The sequence below is a fragment of the Pseudomassariella vexata genome (genome assembly GCF_002105095.1).
Source record: "Pseudomassariella vexata strain CBS 129021 chromosome Unknown BCR38scaffold_13, whole genome shotgun sequence".
NCBI lineage: Eukaryota > Fungi > Ascomycota > Sordariomycetes > Amphisphaeriales > Pseudomassariaceae > Pseudomassariella > Pseudomassariella vexata.
In genome coordinates, this window is record NW_024467968.1 from 630,039 (window position 1) to 645,152 (window position 15,114).

The following is a 15,114-nucleotide window of genomic DNA, read 5'->3' on the forward strand; positions in this document are numbered from 1 at the left end:
GAGCTTGTCATAGTCCCAGGTACTATTCCTCACCGAGCCCAACAGGGCCTGGCAACAATAAATATTCTAGGCTCAAGGGCCAAACATCAGGGACACTGGATTGTGACATGTCAGGTGAAACATCCCCTGGGGTCAGATGTTGATATACGTAATCTTGTCGACGTGCTTCATGAAGTTGACTTAATGAAGCAGGTTCAGTCCCAACCACTGGGCGTATAGGTTGCACAAAGATATATCTCGTTGACTATTTTAACCTTACTTGCCAGTTCTTCAAGCGGCAAGAAACCTCGTTTCGAACAGGGTAGGCTCGGGGGTTCAACCTGATGCTACTTCGACCTCGCAGATATTCGTACATGACTTGGCAGCCCCAATATCAGATTCATGCTACAAGGACAGCCGTGGTCAAATGAAACATTATCAACAGAGCGACCTAGCACAGGCAAAAGGAGGTTAAAGTGAAAATACTTTTCAACTACATCATCTCCCTATTTCCGAGCCCCGGATGTTGAAGTCCGGGACAGACTAGTACAGGTGTTGAGCCATAAACCCCTACCTGAACAGCCAAACAGCAGTAGCAGTATGCGCCACTTGTCGGCAAGAGGGGACTTAAACAATGAATAAAGCGACGAAAGAGCGGCAGGTTATACGCGGTCGCAGGCACTCGAAGCGAACCAACTCATCACCAATTTTGTTCCGAGTCACACCTCCCAACGCCCTCATCAAGTTCCACTTAAAACAGCTTGTGCTCCAGCGTCATATCACTCTCCGGCTCCAACCCCACACAAGCCCGGAAGATATTCGTCAACGCACCCCTCTGCTTGGCCAGCGCGTTGACAACAGGTGTACCGGGCGGTGTCAAGGGGGCCTTGAGCATGTACGACAAGATACTAAGCACGCTGTGGAAGCCCTTGTAGTCTTTGTCTTCTTCGGAGCTGACGCGCCACTGGATGCGTGTCATCATCTCGGCCACGAGGACGAGGTCGATGATGAGCGGCGAGGCGAGCAGGGAGTCCTCACAGACATTGAAGATGCTTTGGTGGTTGTTGTTAGTGTGAGTTTTAACCACGATGATGAGGTATTTGTATCCGAGTGGGTACTCACGAAATTGTCTGATGCCCTCCCAAGAAAATCTCCGCATAATACTCATCCAGCGCACGCTTGTTGTCCCCAACAGCGGGCATGTACTTGATGACGACCGTATGATCCGGGTGCTCGCCTGGCTTATATAGGACCGAGTTGGCCTCGACCATGTCGTCAACCACGTTGGATTTTGAAATCTCTTTGGACCGGAACTGCTTTTGGGAACTAAGGTTCTTGCCGTCGTTGTTGCCGAGGTGGTTGTAACTCGCGATGGACGTAAGCTTGATGCCCGCGCTGATGAGGAAGTCCACCAGCGCCGACTTCATCTTGGTCTGGCCTGACTTGAAGTCGTCGCCGCCGATGAAGGAACCGTGGCGCTCGGCGAGCTCGATCGCACCCGGAACGAAGGTGTTCTGAGGCGAGCCATTGATGAAGGGCACTTTGTCCAGGATGCAGGCAACAGCGAATATGGTGGAGGGGGAGACTTCCTCGTGGCCCTCCTCGATGGCCTTAAGCAAGCCGTCGGCCGTGTCGTTGACGCCGGGGATGATGTCGGCATACCGCTCCGTATTGGCGGTCCACTGAACGATAATCTTGTCGAGATTATTCTTGGACTTGAAGTCACTGCAACTTATCAGAGACGATGGCCCCACCCAGCGAGGCCCTGAAGACTTACCTGATGTCCTTCCGGATTTGCTCCACGTGAGCCACGCAAGCCTTATTGCCCTCGACTACATTGTCTGCACGGTCCTCCTGGTTGGCCGCGATGAAATCGGGATAGTAGATACTAGGCAGGGGAACCATGCCAGCCATCTCCTTCTTGACCTGCGCCTTGAGCGTGGGCTCCAGAACGGCGGCCCGGTCCATGGCATCAGCGAGGTTCATGCGGCTGATATCCCAGCCCCCAATGACGAGATCATTGGGGTGAACCATGGGAAGCACTCCATGAAAGGGGATGCTGACCTCCTTCATGGTCTCGGGGTCGGTGCCCAGCTTCATGGTCGATCCCATGATAACCGAGCCGTAGTAGTTGGCACCGCGAGGCCCCTCGCGCGTCTCCCACACCAGCCCGCGACGGTTAGCAATGATACCGGCCGTCACCGTTGTGCCGTTGTTGCCTCCCCAGCCCACAAGCATCATCCCGACCTTGGGCACCTTGCGGTCCACCTTGAAGTCGTACATGGTCTCGCGAGGCGTGGCGACATACTTACGATCGGCATTCTTGGACACGCTGGTGGTGCGGTACGTGTACTTTGACAGGATCTCTGCATCAGTATAGACTACATTGGGAGAGCTAACGGTGAAGAGGTCGTCCTTGTTAGTGGTCGAGGTTGGCTGGTGGCCGTTGTTGGGGTGTCCATTCCCGTACGCGGAGGCCGAGTCCACCTCGGCGTGAGGCGCCATATTTGCGGGATGGCGGTAGCGTATCATTCAATGACGCATACACCCTCTATCGAGTAAAGGGCGAGTCCGCTGCGCCTCCTGGAGACGAGCAGCGGCCTCCTGCGTACGGGTGATGGACCCTATGGAGCAGTCAGGCATGTGCTATCATTTGATTGCAGCCGTTACGCATAGCTTACGAGTTGAGGAGATTGGAAAACGTCTTGACGACTTGGGTGATCGCAACCCGGGAGTGCGATCTGCTGTTGGTGCGAATTATGCGAGGTTGAAAGAGCACAAGACGGTTCAGCTCGACTGGTCAAGATGTTGCCAGAGGTGACTGCAAAAGGATGAAGGGGGGAAAAGAGGAGGAGGAAAGCTCGATAGGCTGTGATTAACTTTATATGGCGGCAGCTAGATCGGAGCAGATAGGTCGCCAACCTGCAGCCCAAGACTACGAGTTACCCAAGCCAACAAACACCTGCAGAAGCGAATCTTCAAAACTATAGACATGCAATACTGTCGAGTCGGAAGTCGTGATAGCGGCGCCGCTGCCCCACCATGGAGCGAACTTGCATGTGCAAGAAGCCGAGAGCAGCTCGAGGAGGAATCGCGGGGGTGTTCAGAGACTTGATTGGGGCGTGAATATGAGCACTTGCCGATTCAACAAGGTTGACGTTGTGGCGGTCAATAGACGGCCTCAATCGAGTTATGTGTCCTGCAAGTTGGTTTTTACACCAACACCGTGACGAGTGAACAAATGCAGCCAGTCGTAGATTGATGCTTAGGACTGGATTGACGGTATGCCAGCGTGGCCCGAGGACGAACGGCATGGTAGTGCTTGTTGGCACTGTTGCTTGTATGCACGAAGGCTGGCAATGCCATGCCCCAATGAGACAGAGTGGCTTCAGCATCAAATCCGATCACAGAAGCATGTTGATCAGTGGGAGAGCTTTGGACAAACGTTGGGTGGCTATCAAGTCAAAGTTTGTCCGTCTCTCCCTCACTCCCAATGAATCGACATCCCGGATAGGCACACAGGGCCATTCGTCGATGATGATGACAAATAAAGCACGTGGAGACTAGTACTACATCTCCTTTCCGACTCGTTTTTATTGGTGATCGAATATCAGATCCAGCTGATGTTATTGAGTTGAAAATAAGTCGTCTTCATACTGCATGATACGGTACCAAATGGTACCGACATGCATTCGCTCAGGGGTAGGTGGAAGAGAAAGTGGACCATACCATAGTATAGATATATTGAGCCACTCCGCCTCGAGACTCACAGTGACTGGTCGACTGGCTCCTGAAGATGATCACCTGGATCCTGGATTTCAATGCTCAAAGGGAAGGGGCAAAAACTAACGATGGTCTGGAGTAGCAATTCGACAGGGGGACTCTATCCAGATCTATTGCAGATCCTCATTGACACAACCTCATCATGGCCCGTGGTGTGTGTGGACCATCTCCATTGATCGCTGCGGAGAAGATTGCGCAATGTAGATAAAAAGTCGACATCCCGAACTCGAAAAGACGCATATCCAAACCTTGAGAGGCGTTGGGCACTTTGATGCGAGAAGTTGGCGGGTATTCGGGTTTGACTTGGCGCTTCAGGCCAGATAATCCATTCAGTCGGCGATGGCAGCGTCTCGTCGGCCCCTCCGTCATGACAATACAAAACGACGGACTCAAAACTCAATGCTGGTGCTAATTGTGGTCAAGCAATACCACGCTGAGAGCACACGCGATGACATGAGCTGGGCGCCTGCGAATAGTCACGGGCGCCGAGAAGTGCATGGCCTAGTGCTGAAGCAGTTCGTTTTTAGATCTTCTGGCCCGTCATTTTGTTGCCAAGACGAGAGGCTCCAACTTCCGGGGTGGAGAGTTATAATTGCCTCGCAAGTTTCGGCTGCCGACGTGCAACTGGGTCTCCAAGCATTGTGTTCGACGTCTTTCTTTCTCAGGAAAGGACAAGACTGCAGATCCTTTTGGTTCAAGTGAGTGAGCCGACTCGGCAGCTGATGTTGCCGCACCGCTGTCTTGTATGCGCATAAACACGGTGCAACGGCATCGCCCTCGCCCATCGGCGCTGTGTCAGTGTGTGGCCGAGTCATTACGTGTTCCCACTCTCGGACTGCAACAACGAACGGAAAAATCCAACACGGGGCCTGCGCGTCATATAGACAGCAGGTCATATAATTCCCATTTATATGCGTCCAGCTGAAGACGTCAGACGGCCGAGTCAGATTAGCTTTGCGACCTTAATAGCTATGCCACTGCCCGTGCTACCCCCGATTGCACCGTATCGGGTAAAGCGATGAGTGTTAAGTGGAGGATTGAAGCTAAACAGCCAAATTGTCAAATGGGAGCTGGTTCTGCGCCGAGTGAAGAAATGATGTCCGTCATACTGGTAGACTATGAGCCAGTGGATGGGCCATTAATGAGCTATTGTCTCCACGACGACGGGAGGAGGTCATTTGCGGCTGATTGCCGGCATGGACGAGCAGCAAATACAGTCGCATCGTGCCTACACCCCATCAGTGGTCCATAATGCATGGGGCACAAATCCAGAAGTATCAAATAGGAGAGCGCGTCGGACCACGTCGATGTTGGACGCCGCGAAAGGGACCGAGACGAATTCCGGTTCTGAACCTGGGAAGGCCTCAATGCAGCTATCACCCACTGTGGAAAGGTGGAGACCCCAACGTGCCAGAATGGAGCGCCAAGATGCAAGGTACCCGGCGGACGCTAGCTTTGAGAGTCGAGTTCCCTGGCCTTCCCTAGACGGCAGCCACAACGGGCTCGTTCGCCCGTAACAATCTGGCGTCCTTCACTCATTTCAAGCTGATAGCGTCGGCTTGTTCGATCTATGCATGTTGGTTGGTGGGGCTAAAGACCTCGCATATTGATGGTCGAACAAAGCGACTCTTCATAAGTTGGCCCTTCATTTGCCTGAAATCGTTCTGGTAATTCTCGGGTGACATTCAGTGCCATCCAGAGGGGCATTTCCCATATCATACTGTAGAGAGACGATGCCTTGAACGCCGCTGCGAAACATCAACGATTTGGGTTGACCAATTTGGCAGTGAGGATCTTCCGCAAGGGATCGGCGGCGACAGCAAGTTGCCCTCCACCACCACCCTCGCGGCAACTCGCCTTTTTGACACCAACGTCGTTTCCACATATCCCCAGACTCCAGCACAGGCTGTTTTGACCGTCACCCCTCATTACTTCGCTCGCCGTCCTGCCTGTGGCCTATCTACTCTGTGCCTGCGTCGACGACGACAGTTCATCCGTGTCAACAAGTCGACGCAAGGAGCAAATATAGACATCCATCGACTTGATCCATCACATACCCACTCTGCCGCCTCAAATTGAGTCGCCAGACATTACGGTACGAGAAAACAGACACCAGGACAAGGGCTCCTGGACAGGTGACCGTGCTTGCTGCAACAGGGGGTGTTGGCAGGGGCTCAGGGACACCACCCTCGAGCTTTGGACCTTTCGAGACGGAGGCTGCAACACCAAGGACCAAGAGACCTTTTCACCGACCTTCACTCTTTCGCTCTTGTTTCCTCACCACCAATTGCAATCTGTCAAGCCTGTATCCCTGGCGCTGGCGGCTCTCTCAAACATCGCGAGCTCAAAATAATACCGATTTGTTCAAGCAAGATCCTGGAGTTTTGTTTCTAAAACACATTGCTTCGGGCCGCCCGCAACTCATCATATCCCATGACGCTAGTCTCTACATGACGCTCGAGTTTGAAAATCCGTGTCTCTGGGTTACTTTCAGATAAACTTTGAACTGTCCTGTCAAAATCAAGAAGTCGAATACCGCCAACGTCATTCTAGTTCAAAGTCAAACACTTTGAAGTATAACCTCTCTCTAACCGGCAACCGACTTACACGCGCGCGAATTGCCACTTTTGTTACGAATGCGTACGTCCACTTGGATAGACTACGTCTGAGGATTGGAGAAGACAGGGGAAACCGCAGGAAACATGGCAGGACTACCGCGAGAGTCGACATTCATGCCGACGATAAAATGTTCACAATGTGGCAATGAGGTCGAGATCTCAATGATGGGCGATCATATCTGCGGTGGCGCACCCGCACTACCAGAAGGTCCGTAAGCCCCAAGTTTTCTGCGCTGCACCGCATCGCTGATTGTGATAATGCAGAAGCAACACCTCCACCAGATGTCCTGGGAGGCGCATTCGCGTCGCTCAAGTCGACAGTATTCGGCTTTGGTAGCAAGGCAACACCGCCACCTAGTGTTGATACTTCGGCAGCCAGTATGCTCATCAGTACTTGGATATTCCTCTTCTCGGTTTGGCTGCTAACGTAATCCAGACCTAGCTTTCAAGGATCAACTCACGCCAGTGAGTGCATCGACTGGGTCGAGAACCATCTCACCAAAGACACCGACTGGACGGACTAGTACAGGCCCCAGCGGCGGCGACTTCTTCGTACCAGCGATAGCGCAGTCGACTCCACCGCCGCAAGGCGGGCGACCAGGCGGCTATGGTGGATTCGGGGACCCTCAACCCTACGAAGCCGAGCCAATGTATGGGTATAGCTCGAGTCCGCAGAAAGCAGCACCCCTGGCACCTAACGTATTGCAAAGAATGAACTCGATTGCGCCGGGACCATTCGAAATAAACCGACGAGCAGGGCAAAAGGGTACGAAGAACGCATTCGCACCACCGGCGGACACGCTGACGCCAAACCTGGATGACGGGTCAAGAAATGGCTACGGCATGGAGAGGCCGGGCACTTCGTCATCCAACAGCGGCATGGCACCCCCTCGTGCACCACGGAAGAATGGGTACGGCGGGTTTGGGCCGCCCCAGAGAGAGCAGGAAACCGAGTTCGACCCGCGGCCACTCCCCGCCACACAGCGTGCAGAGACTTTCCCGAAGCAAAATCCCCGGGATTTCTCTGATGCACCCTTGCGCATTCCCTCGGAGTCAGGACTCCGACCAGAACGCCCCCAGAGAAGTAACAGCGAATACAGCATTGAGCAGCCGATCATGACGGCCGACCGTCAGCAACGGCCATCCTTCGGAATGCGAGATACATCCCGGCCTCCGCCACCGCGGAAGAGTTTAATACGGCCGCCTACCCGTGAGCAGACGTTGTCCGTAAACCTGGCAGACGAGTTTGGGATGGGAAACCCATACCACTCGCCATCCGTCTCGCAGTCGTCGAGCAAATCTGGGTACAGCCAGCTGTCGCAGCCTAGTGTGCCGAGTTCGAATACAAGTCCGGCACGGTCAACTGCGTCGAGGAGGATGCCATCCGACGCAGCAAAATTCGACGGAATTATGGACGATCTCTCATCTTCCATGGGCTCGCTGAACCCCAGAGATATTCCGCCTGCACGCCCTCAGCCACCACCCATGGATAGCAGGCCCTCTTCGCGGTCCAGTAGCCGCCATCCGCCTCCGGATAACCTTCGATTCGATCCAGCGATTCAAGGCGGGCCACCACCGCCGCGGATGAGGTCACCTCTAGCATCACCAATAGACGGGGCGTTTGCGAGTCGCAGGGATCCAGCAATCCAGGGGCCGCCTATTGACGCCGGTAGAAGCCGCTCACCAGTCGGTCGCCCGCACAACAGAAACCAGTCCGTGGGTCGGCCTCGAGGGAACTGCAAGGCGTGCAAGCTGCCTATTACCGGCAAGTCTATCAGCTCTGCCGATGGGCGTCTCACCGGACGCTATCACAAAGCATGCTTCGTGTGCACCACATGCCAGGAGCCCTTCTCCTCGTCGACATTTTATGTTCTGGACGACAAGCCGTATTGTGAGCAGCACTACCACAAGCTGAACGGCTCGTTGTGTGGCACATGTCACATCGGCATCGAAGGGCGCTTCCTCGAGGACGAGGCGAATACCAAGTACCATCTGACCTGCTTCAAGTGCGCAGACTGTGGCCGGATTCTCAGCGACGGCTATTTTGAAGTCAATGGTAGGGCATACTGCGAAAGAGACGCCTTCAGGCGCGTGCAACAGCCCATGATGAATATGCCCCCTGGACGTGGCGGGCGCGGCGGTCTAAAGCCCCCACAGAACGGGCGTCCTTTCGGTCTTCCGCAAGGAGGACGGCTTGCTCCTTCAGGGCTGAGACCGAGAATGGAAAGGAGGATGACGCGACTAGGAATGATGTGATCGACGATACCACCATAAGTTGATCTCTCATCTCTTGGATCGAACGACGAAACGCCGATTTCCTTTGTTGCCGACTTACATTCGCCCCTTCGACCAACCCGCTAGTCATTTAATCTACGACTCTTGTAATATTTCTTCACGACCCGCTCTTCGAAATTCTGGAATATTCGAAGCGTACGGGGCTTTTTGACTGGTTTGTTTCCGTGGTTCGGGCAGGGGAAACAAGCGACGCATAACTATACCCAACCTTCATTTCTTGACACTACTATGTACCCGCCGCCCCCCACCCACTTTCGATACGGTCGGTTACCATCCGTTTGTGTTATCAGGACATCATGGCGGAGGAACTCTTTTTGCAAACACACTTTTTGGAAAAACTTGCATTGGCGGGACAAACACACCTCGATATTAGCATGGCAATGCGAAGAGGTTACTGGAGCTCGGTCGACATCGACTTCGAGCCGAGATGAGGAGGGCGGAATCAAGGCGGTACGGAGATTACTGCGCGCCGCCTGCTTGTACAAGCGGTCACGAGAAGATGCCGTAGCTAGCTCCCACGAAGCGAATGGCCATGGCTGGATGTGTCGGCCGGTGGGCCAAGATGAATGAATGGAAAGAAAGATCTTGTAACCGTTGCTGTTAGGCACAGACACTATCTGTTACCAGACAGACTGAGCTTATATAATCACTCAAGAAGTTCAACCTGAGCTGTTCCCACTCGTAACATCTTAGGTGATCGCATGTATTAGTAAAGTTATTATTCACAGGCGTTGGTACATGGCGGGCCACTGCAGGCAGCTTGCGTGACGGCCTGTGTCAGGTTTGTACTGCTGCTATTACTATGATACATCCTAAACACCATACCATTGAAACGACATCTTCGGAGGACAGGCAAGTTGGACTCTGGACTTGGATGTCATTCACCACTAGTCGCTTTCATCATGCTGGTTGGCTTCATGATCCAACCTGACCTGATACCGATATTCCGAGATGATTATTTGCTATTAGTAAGGTATTTCCCGCCGCCGCTGGATGACAGGCACAGGGGAAATTACTCCAGAGTTAAAGTGCACGTAAGACAGACGCACGGCTCCATCAGGGGTGCTGATTGGTTGCATGTGTCGGTACGCTGCCGATCGTCTTACCACCATGCTGAAAAGATCTCAGGAGTTCCTGGCTCTGGTTGGTTAATGAAGCTGTTAGTCTGGCACGCAGGATTATTAGAACCAACAAGGGCGCTTTGGGGGCCAAATCGGAGGTGCAAAGCGGCGTGCCAGTGACAATGACATTGCGACTTCGATAGGAGATAAGAAGATGGCTGACAGACAGGCGCGGCGAGACAACTGTCACGGGACGAGTGATAAATGTTGGTCACCAGGGGTGTCTCATGTAACAGTTCGGAGCCTAATATAAGTGCAATCGCGAACGACATGGTGTACTGATGTTAACTACTGGACATAACTATTTATGCCATCCTCTCGACGAAGGCTTCCATCGATGATAGAATGGGTGGCCACACGCCTGACTGACCATCACCAACGCCACACATCACGCCTGTACGAAGTACCACGACTTCCTAGCACGACATCACTGCAGTGCGAAGGTTTCGGCGGCCGCCGCGGGAGCGGTACCGCAATTTCGCAGGCTGCGCAAACATCTACCCTCTACGTCCAATTGTCCAGATGAACACCATCATCCATTGAAGAAGGGTAATTTCTGCTATTCCGGACGCGTAATATGACCCGGCATCTCCAGTAGGTCATATACCCGTACACACGCTTGTCTCCGCGATCCAGAGCAGTGGAGTTCCACGACTCCGCTTGAGCTAGAGGAATAGCGGGGTGCTATCGTGACGGTAGCGTTTGACGCTAAGAAAGGGGGTAGCTCTCAGTTGACCCATATCAAATTGAAGCATGTACGTAATGTACGTCAATGGGTTCTTGAGGCCGATACGTGTTCGACAGAGATGTTGGATGTTGAATATTGGACAGAGAGGCGTTGGACTTGGAGGCTTAAGTAAGCGGAGGCAGTTACACCGGCATGGACTGCAACAGAATCTTGTACTACACTGGGCAAATTGTGAATGGTTCGGCCCAGACGTTCCTGCTTCTACGAGTTGAAAGGTGTGTAAAGCATAAGAACCTTAAGTGATTTGCCGCGACGGACGCTTTTACCTTCGATCTCCCAAAACGTTTGTTAGCACCACCATCTATGAAGACGCCTGACGGTCGTTGGTGCTCCTTCCTTCCCAAGACGGTGCAATTGATCTCCCCCAAATAGGAGAGTTCAAAGTTCGAAACGTCGAATTACTTGGGGCGCAGTTGATCAATGTGGCCAAGAACTACCACGACATCACCCTTTTCTCCAGTTTGTCTCGCACCACCTCACTTTCTCCGTATGCGTGCGTGTGTGTGTGTGTGTTGGTCTGCACCCAAGTAATTCAACCTCTAGCTGCCTTTTGCCTCCATTGTGTTCGCATTGCCTATCCTCTCCACTTTGGACGTGTCTCGTCGCCTTTGCATGCTACTTGGTACTCCACTTGTTGGGTGTGTTATGCATAAGCGACTGGCCACCTTGTCACCTCGGACGTTCATCTAGACATTGGGCTTCCAGCATTCCATCGTCGACTTTTTCGACAGAAACCGTCCCACTCCTTTCAAACTGCCAGGCCATCACGCAAACCACAAAGCAAAAGTGCGAACACGCAAGCAGACCCATGACTCCGGTTGACCCGGCCACTGATTCCCAGCGACTCGAGCAGCACCACCACGCTGTCCAACACGATGTTAACGGCCTCTGAATCGCACTAAATATCCGCGATCTCTAACCCGTCACGACCTGACACGCCCCGACACGCCCCGACCATCCGCGAAACGCTTTGTTTGTGCATATTGGTTTGGACACCATGTTGGCCCCGCGGCTTTGCACACGGCCGAAGAGCCTCCTAATCCTCGTCCTATCCGCCGCGGCAATTTACTGGTTGCTGCTGCGTACCCAAGACCCCCGACCTCGAGCTGTGGGGTTGTATAACGGCGCCGCAGAGCCGCCTAGGCCGGAAGCGCAAGTCGCAGCGCCAATGCAGGGCAACGACGTGAACCAGTCTCCGCTGAAGGGTTCCGAGGATGCCCAACCAGACCGCAAGCCGACGAGCGACTCGAAGAGCGGCTCCAAGAGCGGCTCGAAATCGTCAGCAGCAGACAGAAAGAAGAAAAAACCCCACAACCAAGGCGGCAAGTACAATTTCGAAGACGACCCGGACCTGACCGAGGAAGAGAAAGCAGAGAAACGAAGACAAGAAGAACATGATCGCATGGAGAAGGCCATACGTAACCAGTTCGAAAAAGAGGAGCGCATGATGGGCAGGTAGGTTTGGTGGCGTGCCGCCTTTGCAACCTACTCGCAACACTGGGTTCTAATCGTCTATGTAGGAAACAAGGCGCAGGCGCGATTTACGGAAACACCATGACCACACTCGTCGACAAGGCATCATCTAGAAGTGTGGCGAACGAGGCAGCGCTGAAGCCAACGAAGGAGACGGTCCAATTCACGGACGAAAAGCCCTTTATCTACGACCCGTATCCCCAGTACAATCGGAAGGAGTGGCAGACGAGTAAACGAGCCGAGTTTGTGCCCTGCGAGGGCCCGGATGGCCGACCGGTCGAGGACATCAGGGTCTTCAAAGGCGCACCCCGTGATTTCCCTCCCCCTTCTTTCGGCAGTTACGAAGTTCTAGATATTGATTCGAACTTGTGTTTCGAGCGAGAGACGCGCCTTGGCCAGTACGGCTATGCCAACAGCAGAAACACCAAGCTTTCAGGGGATTGGGACCTGATCAATTGGGGACAGCTACAGGAGCTATGCGTCAAGAAGAATAAAGCCCGATTTGACATGCGAGGAAGCCCCAACCCGTTCATCGATAGCACCTACGGACAATTTGACTACGGTTTGAGCACCGCGGACAAAACAAACAACAATGACGAGCTGAGGAGAAGAAAGAAAGAGGAGAAACCGTCGGGCCAACGATACGAAAATAGTCGGAACGTGGAGAAGGAACAGAGGACCGCCGTTTTGATACGAACTTACACGGGTCACGATTACACCGAGAATGACAAGCAGGTCATTCGTTCGATGGTATCGGAACTGTCCCTGCGAACCGGGGGGCAGTATCAAGTCTTCCTTTTCGTACATGTTAAAGACACCGACATTCTGATCTGGGACGATGAGGATACTTACCAATATATCCTCCACGCAAGCGTACCGCCCGAGTTCGCAGACATGGCCATCCTGTGGAATGACGATGCCGTTCGATCCGTATATACAAAGCTGGACGAGCACACGTCGAGTGTTCATGTCGCGCAGTGGTTATCCGTCCAGAAGTTCTCACAGGAGTTTCCGGAATTTGACTTTGTTTGGAATTGGGAGCTGGATTCAAGAGTGATCGGTCATCACTTTGATTTCCTCGAGAAGTTGGTCAAGTTTGCCAAGAAACAGCCACGTCGAGGACTGTGGGAACGCTCTGATCGATACTACATCCCTTCAATCCACGGGGATTACGACACAGATTTCCGAAAGAACGTGGAGAGTCACGCGGTGAATGGCAGCGTCTGGGGCCCCCCGGATCTCCCTTTCATCAAACCTATAGGACCCAAACCTCCGGTCAAGAAACCGGAGGATGATGATTATGAGTGGGGCGTCGGGGAGGAGGCCGACGTGATTACGCTGGCACCTATATTTAACCCGATCAACAGCTCGTGGATTGGCTGGTTTGACGTCTGGGGCTATAACGACACGTCGCATGTGAGTCTGGACGTGCCGCGGCGAGCCACCATCATTACCCAGTCCCGCGTGTCGAAGCGCCTGCTCGACATCATGCACGTCGAAAACCTGCGAGGAAACCACGTCTCGTCGGAGATGACGACGCAGACGGTGGCTCTGCTTCACGGTCTGAAGGCAGTATATGCCCCAATGCCCATATTCTTCGACCGGCCATGGGACGGCAAGAGCCTAGCCAAATGGTTCAATGGCGGGCCCAACGGCGAAAGCGGTAGCAACGGAAGCGCCATGGGCTGGGGAAGAGAGGGAAGGTTCCTGGGAAGCACTTGGTACTTTCGCGCCGTTCCGCCACAGCGTCTGTACCTAAACTGGATGGGTTATGAAGACACCAATATGGGCGGCACCATGTGGGAGAGGGAATACGGTCGTCCGTGTTTGCCGGCGATGATACTGCACCCCATCAAGGACGTCGAGGAGACGCCGGTCGGCTATGTCAGCAAATCGGAGTTGCCATACGCCTGAACATGTCGTTGAGACCTGAAGAACGCTACCACCGAGTGGAAAACGGGAGACTCGGGCTGCTTGGGGGCGGTTTTCAAGCCTCTATACCTAAGATTGTGTGGGTGGTGGGCTACAGAAAGCTCGTGAGGTCACGATATCTTGCGCAGAACGCTCTATCTATCCTTGGCGTTTCATCGCATTCGGTGTTACTTAGGGCGCAGGCATAGCCTAGCTTGCAGAGATGCCAGCAAACACCAAACAGTACTGTCTCTCGGAGAAACGGGTGAAGTTGCTGGGCAGAGTTAGACCCGTCCGACGGCGCAGTACCGACACATGTATTCTTGATTTCATAATTTGAAATTGCGGGGTGTTGGTGGTGCCCAAAGCCGGGTGAACCCTGCGGTAGGGATTGCCGTTGTACAAAGAGGGCTACACACATACCAAAGCTTATTAGCATCGCACGGGCGTTGGAGTTGGGTGTTTCCGTTGCGCCTCTGCAGAGGCCGCGTGCATTTGGCTGTTCTTTGAGAAATTATGTTGCCATATATGTAGACTATCGAGAGTGAATGCATGCTTGGGGACACGCTCGTTACATACCTAACGACTTGAAGAGATGAAAATCAAACATAGCGAAAGGATGACTGTAGCCCAGAAGTTGGTGGTTGTGTACATGGTGCCAGTAAAATAATATTATTACAACCAGGAGTCTGGAACGCTGACTTTGCTGACAGCCTGCTGCGGTACAGCATATGCGGTCAAGTCTGTTTGGTTAGTAGGATCAAACGCCATATCTACATAGCAGAGCGAGCGTCCGAGGATTTTGATAAGGGTATGCTGATGCTTTTGCGGTCGGCAGCCAGCACTGCGGTCGCTGCCGATGGCTGGCCCATGCTAGGTTGCGGGGGGGTGGGTTGGCCTGGAGTCGAGGCGATCGGCACCTGAAAGCCTGCGGGACGCAACGGAGTTTCGCGGGGCGGTTGAATCGAGCGAGTGCTAGAGGTGGCCACTGATACGAACATTGAGGGCGCCCGTAGTACCACTGCGACACGTTGTACCGGTGGATAGTGGCAGCTGGATGCGTCGCCTCATGCCACACGTGAGCAGTTGAACGACAGGTTGGTTGTGTAGGGGACGTTTCCGTTAAAACTTTGTTTGCGTGCAAGATAGACAAGGGTGCACACCCCCCATGGCTCCTCGTCCCTCC

At 53.5% G+C, this 15,114-nt stretch overlaps 5 protein-coding genes across 5 annotated transcripts; 2 read left to right on the top strand and 3 right to left on the bottom strand.

Annotated features, from left to right (window-relative positions):
* Positions 1-730: 730 nt before the first annotated feature.
* Positions 731-2,484, bottom strand: BCR38DRAFT_412621 (myo-inositol-1-phosphate synthase; the record flags this gene model as incomplete). Its single annotated transcript, XM_040858720.1, has 3 exons — positions 731-1,031; positions 1,102-1,704; positions 1,757-2,484. 3 exons carry the CDS (start codon positions 2,482-2,484, stop codon positions 731-733), a joined length of 1,632 nt encoding a protein of 543 aa, XP_040712194.1.
* A 237-nt stretch (positions 2,485-2,721) lies between these two features.
* On the bottom strand, positions 2,722-3,506 carry BCR38DRAFT_60229 (uncharacterized protein). The gene has a single exon (XM_040865516.1). The coding sequence runs from the start codon at positions 3,372-3,374 to the stop codon at positions 2,964-2,966; it is 411 nt and encodes a 136-aa protein (XP_040712195.1). The 5' UTR covers positions 3,375-3,506; the 3' UTR covers positions 2,722-2,963.
* A 2,958-nt stretch (positions 3,507-6,464) lies between these two features.
* BCR38DRAFT_460295 (uncharacterized protein) lies at positions 6,465-8,636 on the top strand (the record flags this gene model as incomplete). Its single annotated transcript, XM_040862398.1, has 3 exons — positions 6,465-6,588; positions 6,645-6,758; positions 6,817-8,636. 3 exons carry the CDS (start codon positions 6,465-6,467, stop codon positions 8,634-8,636), a joined length of 2,058 nt encoding a protein of 685 aa, XP_040712196.1.
* A 3,076-nt stretch (positions 8,637-11,712) lies between these two features.
* On the top strand, positions 11,713-13,931 carry BCR38DRAFT_351067 (uncharacterized protein; the record flags this gene model as incomplete). The annotated part of the gene is made up of 2 exons (XM_040856620.1): positions 11,713-11,999; positions 12,065-13,931. 2 exons carry the CDS (start codon positions 11,713-11,715, stop codon positions 13,929-13,931), a joined length of 2,154 nt encoding a protein of 717 aa, XP_040712197.1.
* Positions 13,932-13,986: 55 nt separating this feature from the next.
* BCR38DRAFT_60275 (uncharacterized protein) lies at positions 13,987-14,631 on the bottom strand. Its single transcript, XM_040865517.1, has one exon. It carries the CDS (start codon positions 14,365-14,367, stop codon positions 14,041-14,043), a length of 327 nt encoding a protein of 108 aa, XP_040712198.1. The 5' UTR covers positions 14,368-14,631; the 3' UTR covers positions 13,987-14,040.
* Positions 14,632-15,114: the final 483 nt, after the last annotated feature.